A 10,450-nucleotide genomic window follows, 5' to 3' on the forward strand; every position below is an offset into this window, starting at 1 on the left:
GTTGCGGCTGTACAGGACATTGGTTAGACCACTGTTGGAATATTGCGTGCAATTCTGGTCTCCCTGCTAAAGGAAGGATATTGTGAAACTTGAAAGGGTTCAGAAAAGATTTACAAGGATGTTGCCAGGGTTGGAGGATCTGAGCTACAGGGAGAGGCTGAACAGGCTGGGGCTGTTTTCCTGGAGCGTCGGAGGCTGAGGGGTGACCTTATAGAGGTTTACAAAATCATGAGGGGCATAGATAGGATAAATAGGCAAAGTCTTTTCCCTGGGGTGGGGGAGTCCAGAACTAGAGGGCATAGGTTTAGGGTGAGAGGGGAAAGATATAAAAGAGACCTAAGGGGCAACTTTTTCACACACAGGGTGGTACATGTATGGAATGAGCTGCCAGAGGAAGTGGTGGAGGCTGGTACAATTACAACATTTAAGAGGCATTTGGATGGGTATTTGAATAGGAAGGGTTTGGGGGGATATGGGCTGGGTGCTGGCAGGTGGGACTAGATTGGGTTAGGATATCGGGTCGGCATGGACAGGTTGGACCGAAGGGTCTGTTTCCATGCTGTACATCTCTGTAACTCTAATGTTGATTTTCTTCCCCCCCCCCGCCTACCCCAATCTTTCCACACGGGGAGCTGTTTGAGTTGGAGGCGGTGGAAGGTTCCGGAACGTCGGACAGCGAGTCGGACGACAGCATGGAGGGGCACGCCCGGCAGGGGGTCAGTCCCTGGGGCAGCGACCTGCTGAGCTGCGTCAGCGATGGCGACCTGCGGAAGCTTCTGGAACACGCCAAGAGCAGGCGGCGGTCGCTGGGGTGGGAGGCGGGGCCGGGCTGCGTCCACCAGCCTCCCTCCCGCAGCCCCTCGCGGTGGGTGGGGAAGGGGGGCCGCCGGCGGCGCTCGAGCGAAACGTGGATGATGCCCCCCCAAGTCGAAGAGCCGGCCTCTCGCTCCGGCCGCCGGCGGTCTTCGGCGGACCTGGGGCCGAGGTGGGGGTACAGGGCATCCCCTGGGACTCAATCCTGGGGCAACCCCCCCACCCTCCAGCACCAATGAAGCAAAAGGTAGCCCCATTAGGGGTGATACAGGTCAGGACCCCTGGATCTTGCAAGAAAAAATGCTTCCCTGGCCTCAATTCCCACGCGTTCCAAGCCCCATGCTTTAATCATCCCAACACCCATGCACAGGGCAGAGAGGAGACAGACCAGGATCAGGGAAATCTCTCCTGCCACTTCCACCTCTTCAGATTGTGGGTTCATGTGCCCTTCCCACTGTCTCCAACCCATCATGGCAGAGCTGAGGGAGTGGGCACTGTCGGAGGGTCAGTGCTGAGGGAGTGGGCACTGTCGGAGGGTCAGTGCTGAGGGAGTGGGCCCTGTCGGAGGGTCAGTGCTGAGGGAGGGGGCACTGTCGGAGGGTCAGTGCTGAGGGAGGGGGCACTGTCGGAGGGTCAGTGCTGAGGGAGTGGGCACTGTCGGAGGGTCAGCGGTGAGGGAGCGGTACTGTCGGAGGGTCAGCGCTGAGGGAGTGGGCACTGTCGGAAGGTCAGCGCTGAGGGAGCAGGTACTGTCGGAGGGTCAGTGCTGAGGGAGCGGGCACAGTCGGAGGGTCAGCGCTGAGGGAGCGGTACTGTCGGAGGGTCAGCGCTGAGGGAGTGGGCACTGTCACAGGGTCAGTGCTGAGGGAGCAGGCACTGTCGGAAGGTCAGCGCTGAGGGAGCAGGTACTGTCAGAGGGTCAGCACTGAGGGAGCGGGTACTGTCGGAGGGTCAGTGCTGAGGGAGCGGGTACTGTCGGAGGGTCAGTGCTGAGGGAGTGGGCACTGTCAGAGGGTCAGTGCTGAGGGAGCGGGTACTGTCAGAGGGTCAGTGCTGAGGGAGTGGGCACTGTCACAGGGTCAGTACTGAGGGAGCAGGCACTGTCGGAGGGTCAGCGCTGAGGAAGCGGGCACTGTCACAGGGTCAGTGCTGAGGGAGCAGGCACTGTCGGAGGGTCAGCGCTGAGGAAGCAGGCACTGTCGGAGGGTCAGCGCTGAGGGAGCAGGCACTGTCAGAGGGTCAGTGCTGAGGGAGCGGGTACTGTCGGAGGGTCAGCGCTGAGGGAGCAGATACTGTCAGAGGGTCAGTGCTGAGGGAGCGGGCACTGTCGGAGGGTCAGCGCTGAGGGAGCGGGTACTGTCGGAGGGTCAGCGCTGAGGGAGCAGGTACTGTCAGAGGGTCAGCGCTGAGGGAGCGGGTACTGTCAGAGGGTCAGCGCTGAGGGAGCGGGCACTGTCGGAGGGTCAGCGCTGAGGGAGCGGGTACTGTCGGAGGGTCAGTGCTGAGGGAGCGGGTACTGTCGGAGGGTCAGTGCTGAGGGAGCGGGCACTGTCAGGGTCAGTGCTGAGGGAGTGGGCACTGTCGGAGGGTCAGTGCTGAGGGAATGCCTCACTGTTGGAGGGTCAGTGCTGAGGCAACGGGTGCCGTCTCAGTGTCAGCACTGTGGGAGCGGGCACTGTCAGAGGGTCAACGCCGAGGGAGCGCCGTACTGTCGGAAGGTCAGTGCTGAGGAAAAGGGCACTGTTGGAGGGTCAGTGCTGAGGGAGCACTGGAGTCCAGTGTGATTGGAAATCGCGTACTGGCTGGTTTTGAGCTTCAACCGACTCCAGTGACCAATGCAATTCAAGTCAAAGACTGGATTCCAATGATCCAGAGAATTCTATCATTGTCTCCTGGGTAAATTGGAGACAGTGAGAGATGGGAAGAATTTGTGGGAGTAGTTGAGAGAAACACTGAGATGAATATTCTGAAATCTGAGGGAGAGTCAGCCCAGATCCCTTTCTCTGACCCCATTACAGCTCTGTCATTTACCTAGTCTGTTATTCACAAAGCAGCTAACACTCTGCTCTTTTGTACATCGTGTCCTAACTGCACCTATTAATAAAGTTGGAAGATGGTTATTCCCAGCAACTGTGTCATGTTTTATCGGAGGACAAAGCTGCAGTTCCAGACCCTGGTACTGGTCCATCAGGTCAGGACTGAGAGTGAAAATCCCAACATTCGTTTACACGCTCTCACACAATATCACTGTCTCACACACAGTATTCACTCACATTTTCCCAGACAATCTATTCACTTTCACACTCAGCCACACACTCACTCATATACTGTCACACATGAACACACGCAAACGTTTATGTGCACACACCCTGACACATCCACACACACTCTCACACAGATTTGTATTCACGGAACAACAGATTTAAGACCAGTTTCTTCCTCGCTGTTATTAGACTTCTGGATGCATCTTTCAAATGTTAGATCTCATGGTGATCTTGCTCTCTGCATCTTCTCTGCAGGCATCACATTATATTCCATGCTCTACTCTATTACCTTAGTGTACTCTGTATGGTAAGATCTGCTTGTATTGGTGAGTTTTGAGAAGATTTGTAGCCCAGGTTAAGGTTCTGGATGTAGGTTTGCTCACTGGAAGGTTCATTTTCAGACGTTTCATTTCCGTACTAGGTAACATCTTCAGTGAGCCTCCGGACGAAGCACTGCTGATGATTCCCACTTTCTATTTATATGTTTGGGTTTCTCTGGGTTGGTGATGAAAATGAACCTTCCAGCTCGGTGAGCAAACCTACATCTATCTGCTTGTACTGCACGTAAATCAAAACTTTTCATTGTCCCCGAGATCCATGGGACAACAATAAATCAGATCAAATCAGGTACACACCCAAACATGCACGCTCTCAAATATACACACACGCACACAAATACAGTCACACTCACACATTCACAAATACACACTCACAAATATACTCACTGTCGTACAAATACACACACACACACACATACATGCACAAATATCTTCACACATAAATACACTCACTCACACGTACACACTCACATACAAATACACTCACTCCCATGCACACATGTACACACAAATACACTCACATGCACACATGTACACACAAATACACTCACATGCACACATATACACACAAATACACTCACTCACATGTACACACCAATACACACTCACATGCATACTTACACACTCACATGCACGTACACAAATACACTCACTCACATACACATTAATACACACTCACATGCAAACTTATACACTCACTCACATGCACACATACACAAATACACTCACATGCACACATATACACACAAATACACTCACTCACATGCACACGTACACAAATACACACACTCACATGCATACTTATACACAAATACACTCACATGCACACATATACACACAAATACACTCACTCACATGCACACATATACACACAAATACACACAAACACAAATACCCTCACACATAAATACACTCACTCACACATACACACTCACATACACGCAAGTACACTCACATGCACACACAAATACACATACAATTACACACATACACAACACAATACACTGACACACACAAATACTCACACACACTCATTCACTCACAATCACATTCACACACACAAATACACACACTCACACAGACACACACACTCACAAATGCGGCCACTGGACTCCTCCCTTGGGGAACAGGATGAGGCCATTCATTCCCCTTGTCCCTGTCCCACCATTCAGTTAGACCGAGCCTGATCTGTGCCTTAACTCCATCGACCTGCCTCACGATGAATCATCCACCCAGCGTCCAGCCCCTCCAAGCCTCAAAAGCAACCTCAGGGAAGGCTCTGAGATTTTCCCTGACCTGCTGCCAGGGAACGGGGTTTCCTGACTCCAGGGGTGTAAGTGTTGGATTCAACGAGTCATATCTCATGACACAGCAGTGCATTTATTACAGGCCAAATCGACACCGTGAGAAATATGTACAAACGATTACCGTCTTAAATAGAGATTTACATCAGTTAACAAAATGAACATCATTTACAATATCCACAACAATTGCTACAACACAATTTCGTCGGCTGTTCAAGGGGTTAACTTCTCCGAAGTGAGTTCAACGTATGGCCGCCGCTGAAAGGGGCAGACAGTCCCTCGGGTAACTGGCTTGTTCACCTTGGGTAGCATCACAGCTTGGTGAAGGCCGAATGGTGTTTGGGGGCCATGTTCTGAGCGGCTGAGCCAGAACGCGAACAGAGCTTTGTTGTGAGGGCAACTGAGTAGGGAGTTTCACATTTCAGTGACGCAAGGATTGGCGACCGTGTCGAGTGTCGTACAGCGCGGAAACAGGCCGTTCGGTCCAACTCGTCTGTGCCATCCCAACCTGGCCCAGTCCCAATCGCGACAGCGAGAAGGAAACAATGGTGGCTCTGGGAGTGCGGGTCTCCGGGATTACCTCTCTCAAAACGCAGAATTCTGCCAAAGGCAAAAGGCAGACGGAGTCCGGCAGCACGGAGGCAGGCCCTTCGGCCCGAATTGGTCTGTGCTGACCAAGGTGTCCGTCCACTCTCATCTCCGCTTCTCCCAGCGCTTGGCCCATCTAATCCAAACCATTCCTGAGCTTGTGTTTAGATCGAATCACAGCGGCCTGGGGTGGGGGAAGGGGAAGGACAACGGGCAGGAGGTGATGTCAGATCAGCCCTGCGCGAGGACGGACGAATGGCCTCCTCCTGTGGCCATTTCTTACCACCTGGTTGGCCGAGGGGTTGAGGGATTGTTGGGGATGGAGTCAGAAACAGATGGGATAGTCTGGCGGAGAGGCGGGCTGAGTGGCCTCCTCCTGTCCCCATTTCTTATTGTCCTATTGGCCAAGGGGTTGAGGGGATCGACGAGGATGGAGGGTAGAAACGGATGGGATAGTCTGACAGAAAGGCGGGCTGAGTGACCTCCTCCAGTCCCCATTTCATATCGTCCTATTGGCCAAGGCATTGAGGGGATTGTCGAGGAGGGAGGGTAGAAACAGATGGGATAGTCTGATAGAGAGGTGGGCTGAGTGGCCTCCTCCTGTCCCCATTTCATATCGTCCTGTTGGTCAAGGGGTTGAGGGGATTGACGAGGATGGAGGGTAGAAACAGATGGGATAGTCTGATAGAGAGGCGGGCTGAGTGGCCTCCTCCTGTCCCCATTTCTTACTGTCCTATTGGCCAAGGCGTTGAGGGGATTGACGAGGATGGAGGGTAGAAGCAGATGGGATAGTCTCGCGGAGAGGCGGGCTGAGTGGCCTCCCTGTGCTCCTTCTCCTTCCGTTAGTCCACCCGCCTCTTGCCCCCGAACACGGCAGAGATGCTGCGGACGATGCCCCGGAGCCGGGCTGCCCGTTTGGGCACTGCTCTGGCCTCCTGCACCGCAGCCAGCAGCTGGCGGAAGACCAGCAGGACCCCGTGGTAGCCTTCGGCAGCTGAGACCTCCAGGAAGGCGCAGCCGCTGCCCAGCGCCAGGAGGCGCCCTTCCTCCACCGACACCTCCCGCCGGTGGCACAGGTCCCTCTTGTTGCCCGCCAGCACCACGGTGGCCCGGGCCCCGCCCCGGAGCCATGCCAGCTGCTGACGCGCCACCTCGAAGCTCTGCCGGTCGAGGATGCTATAGACCAGGACGAAACCATCGGCCCAGCGCATCTGCTGTTCACTCGGCTGCCAAAGGGGGGGAGGGGGGAACGGGAGGAAACGGGAGTGAGTGCCGGCATTGTCTGAAGACAGATCGAAGCCCCCGCTCCAGCCCCTCGGTGCAGGACGGTGCCCCCTCCCTCCCCTCCAACCACCCCATGGCTATTCACCTTCAGGGTGCAGCACAGTCAGACCCAGTCCTGACCCCATTGGAGGCTGGGCGTCCAACAGGGTAGCCAATGGCACTGGGGTAATTGGACATCTTCTCCACCCCCTTCCCACCGCTCCCCAGAGTTCTCTTCCTCCCCCCCCCCCCCCCCCCCCCCCCCACCAAGGGAATGGCTACCAGCTATTCAGCTTCAGGGTGCATCACAGTCGGAACCCATCCTGACCCCATTTGTGGCTGGGCCAGCCAACAGGGTAAGCCAATGGCACTGACGTAAATGTTTGTCACCCCCACCCACCTCCAGAGGGCTCCATCTCATCCCCCTCCCCACACCAACACCCCCTCCAGTCCCCACCCCCCCCACTCTCCCTGCCCCAATCACCTGGAGGTTCTGGCAGTCCCAAATGTGAAAGCGAGTCTCCGCACTGTCGATCGTCATGTTGTGAGTGTAAATGGTCTCTGTCAAGGCAAAACCAGGAGTCAGCTGCTGGCTATTCGCCTACAGAGTGCGGTGCAGGTCAGATTCCAGTCCCAGACCCCCGATGGAGAGTGTGGGTTATGCCTTCCTCCCCCCTCCCCACCCAGAACTGGGGGTGGGGGGCATTGAGGGACATGGATTCTACCACCCCATCAACTCCCTCTCCCCTCAACTCCCTCTCCCTCCTCAACCTCTCTACTCAACTCCATCTGACCCCAATTCTCTCTCCCCCAATGCCCTCACCCCACTCTCTCTCCGCCAATTTCCTCTCCCCAACACCCCTCCTAACTCCATCTCCTCCAATTCCCTCTCCACTCAACCTCCCTCATCAACTCCATCACCCCCAATTCCCTCTCCTCCAATTCCCTCTCCCCCTCAACCTCCCTCAACTCCATCTCCCCCAATTCCCTCTCCTCCAATTCCCTCTCCCCTCAACCTTCCTCCTCAACTCTGATTCCCCCAATTCTCTCTCCCCATTCCCTCTCCCCCAATGCCCCCACCCCATTCTCTCTCCCCCAATTTCCTCTCCCCAACACCCTTCCTAACTCCATCTCCCCCGATTCCCCCTCCCCCAATTCTCTCTCCCCCAGTTCCCTCTCCCCAAACCCCTCTCCTCCAACTCCCTCTCCCCCAGCTCACCCTCCCCCAATTCTCTCTCCCCCAGTTCCCTCTCCCCAAACCCCTCTCCTCCAACTCCCTCTCCCCCAGCTCCCCCTCCCCCAATTCTCTCTCCCCCAGTTCCCTCTCCCCAAACCCCTCTTCTCCAACTCCATCTCCCCCCAAGTCCTTCCCCAATTCCCTCTCCCCCAATTCCCCCTCGCCCCCCCCAATTCCCACCTCCCACCCACCCCCCTGAGCAGAATGGTCTCCTCACCGATATTGCCGTATTCCCCGATGAATCTCCGGGTGAGGAAGCAGACGGTGAGGGCTACAGAGGGACAGAGGGAGAGAGAGACAGAGGTTGGAGGCTGAGCATCAGGAAGAGGTCACCAACAGAAAGCCCGCCCTAGCCACAACGCTAGCCCCTGTCCCCTCTCCCACCATCCGGCAGAGTCCACTGGAGGCCAGCTCTGATGTGAAGGTCCCGGGATGGGACTCCCCAAGGACAGAGGACCGGCCACTTCCCAATCGCTTGCCCCCAACTGTCACCCGCTGCTAAGCGGACTGAGTCCAGACCAAAGGCAAGACGGGGTGGGGTGGGGGGTAACCAACACAGTTCCGGAACAAACAGCAAAACAGAGCGTAACTCTTTGTGGGTTAAGACTGACTGGGTTAGTAAACAGCAGAGAAATAGGCCCTTCGGCCCATTTAGTCTGTACTGACCATCGAGCAGCCATCGATTCTAATTCCGCTGTCCAAATCTGAGAGGATCTCCAGTTCAGAGACGCTCACACACACAGACACAGACAAACACAGACACAGACAAACAAAGACACAGACAAACAAAGACACAGACAGACAGACAGACAGACAGACACACACACACACACACACACACACACACAGTCTGTGGAGCAGGGGGTGGGCTTGAACTTGGGTCTCCCGGCTCAGAGAGAGGGACACTACCCCCCCCTCTCCCCCCACCAGGACACTCCGCATAACCCCACATAACCCGAGTGGGCTCCCAAGGGTGCCTTCCCTCTCCTTTGGATTCAGGGCTGTGGGCTTTTCGATGGGCAGAAAGGTTTACTCAGAGAGCTGGGTAAACAGGGAATGCAATCTCGGCTAATGGCAGATTGGGTGGTGGAAGGAGACGCCTGGGGGGGGGGGTTGCTGGGGGGGGCCAGATTTAAGCTTCAGTCAACCCCAGTACCCTCCCCACCCAACTCGTAAAACACAAATGCCCATCACCTTTGCCCAGACATTGCTCCAGCGACCAGGACATTTGCCCTTCCTCCAACACCCCCCACCCCCCACCCCCAACTCCCCGCGCCCAGGTTTCCAAAAGAAAATCCATTTACCAGACTTGCCAACCCTCTCTGCACCCAGGATGAGAATGTTGACCTGCAGTCTCTCCTGACCGGGCATTGCCAGGCATTCCCGGCTTTTGGTGTGGAGTACCATTTCTGCTGGCAGGGGCTGGTGCTGGAGGGAACGGGTATAGCACACTCTGCTCAAACACAGACAAGCCGGTTTTATACCACCTCCCGCAGCCTGGAGGAAAGGGGCAGGGCAGGGGGTGGGCAGTGACGTTGGCAGAGTCCAACCACAGTCTGATCCGCAGCCCTCACCGAGTTGTGGGCCACAGGGGGGGCTCATGAGTCATTTTTAACCGTTTCTAGGCATGTTCAAAGGTTTCATTGTTGGCTCCTACGGGATGGGGTGGGGAGGAAAGCAGGATTGTAAAATCCGAGGGTCAGAGCTGAGGGAGCGGGCATTGTCGGAGGGTCAGGGCTGAGGGAGAGGGCACTATCGGAGGGTCGATGCTGAGGGAGCGGGCCCTGTCGGAGGGTCAGCACTGAGGGAGCGGGCATTGTCGGAGGGTCAGTGCTGAGGGAGTGGACACTGTCAGAGGGTCAGTGCTGAGGGAGCGGGCACTGTCGGAGGGTCAGGGTTGAGGGAGCGGGCACTGTTGGAGGGTCAGCACTGAGGGAGCGGGCACTGTCGGAGGGTCGATGCTGAGGGAGTGGGCACTGTTGGAGGGTCAGCACTGAGGGAGCGGGCACTGTCGGAGGGTCAGTGCTGAGGGAGCGGGCACTGTCGCAGGGTCAGTGCTGAGGGAGCGGGCACTGTCGGAGGGTCAGTGCTGAGGGAGCGGGCACTGTCGGAGGGTCAGTGCTGAGGGAGCGGGCACTGTCGCAGGGTCAGTGCTGAGGGAGCGGGCACTGTCGGAGGGTCAGTGCTGAGGGAGCAGGCACTTTCGGAGGGTCAGTGCTGAGGGAGCAGGCACTGTCGGAGGGTCAGCACTGAGGGAGCGGGCACTGTCGGAGGGTCAGGGCTGAGGGAGCAGGCACTGTCAGAGGATCAGCACTGAGGCAGTGGGAACTGTCGGAGGGTCAGTGCTGAGGGAGTGGGCACTGTCGGAGGGTCAGTGCTGAGGGAGTGGGCACTGTCGGAGGGTCAGTGCTGAGGGAGTGGGCACTGTCGGAGGGTCAGGGCTGAGGGAGCAGGCGCTGTCGGAGGGTCAGTGCTGAGGGAGTGGGCACTGTCAGAGGATCAGTGCTGAGGGAGCGGGCACTGTCGGAGGGTCGATGCTGAGGGAATGGGCACTGTCAGAGGGTCAGTGCTGAGGGAGTGGGCACTGTCGGAGGGATAGTGCTGAGGGAGTGGGCACTGTCAGAGGGTCAGTGCTGAGGGAGC

General features: G+C 56.5%; 2 protein-coding genes across 4 annotated transcripts in view; one reads left to right on the top strand and one right to left on the bottom strand.

Moving 5' to 3' along the window:
* Window positions 1-2,939, top strand: part of LOC140454002 (perilipin-1-like) — a 39,234-nt gene extending 36,295 nt beyond the window's left edge. For all 3 annotated transcript variants that reach the window (XM_072548926.1, XM_072548924.1, XM_072548925.1), the window contains exon 8: window positions 633-2,939. The gene's annotated coding sequence lies outside the window, so the exon portion shown is untranslated. The remainder of the gene's footprint in view (window positions 1-632) is intronic.
* Window positions 2,940-4,810: 1,871 nt separating this feature from the next.
* On the bottom strand, window positions 4,811-9,245 carry LOC140454005 (ras-related and estrogen-regulated growth inhibitor-like protein). Its single transcript, XM_072548928.1, has 4 exons — window positions 9,112-9,245; window positions 8,025-8,078; window positions 7,055-7,131; window positions 4,811-6,533 (listed from the first exon to the last, which is right to left on the bottom strand). Exons 1-4 carry the CDS (start codon window positions 9,212-9,214, stop codon window positions 6,150-6,152), a joined length of 618 nt encoding a protein of 205 aa, XP_072405029.1. The 5' UTR covers window positions 9,215-9,245; the 3' UTR covers window positions 4,811-6,149.
* Between the last annotated feature and the right edge of the window lie 1,205 nt (window positions 9,246-10,450).

This window comes from Chiloscyllium punctatum, chromosome 28 (genome assembly GCF_047496795.1).
Source record: "Chiloscyllium punctatum isolate Juve2018m chromosome 28, sChiPun1.3, whole genome shotgun sequence".
Classification (NCBI taxonomy): Eukaryota; Metazoa; Chordata; class Chondrichthyes; order Orectolobiformes; family Hemiscylliidae; genus Chiloscyllium; species Chiloscyllium punctatum.

Bases quoted from the DNA above. Each gene is read 5' to 3' on its own strand.
- LOC140454005 (XM_072548928.1), bottom strand. From the start codon at position 9,214: ATGGTACTCCACACCAAAAGCCGGGAATGCCTGGCAATGCCCGGTCAG. The intron at 7,132-8,024 runs GTGAGGAGACCA...TTGCCTTGACAG, and splicing joins CGGGGAATACGGCAATATCG to AGACCATTTACACTCACAAC. The intron at 6,534-7,054 runs GTGATTGGGGCA...CCCCTTTGGCAG, and splicing joins GGGACTGCCAGAACCTCCAG to CCGAGTGAACAGCAGATGCG.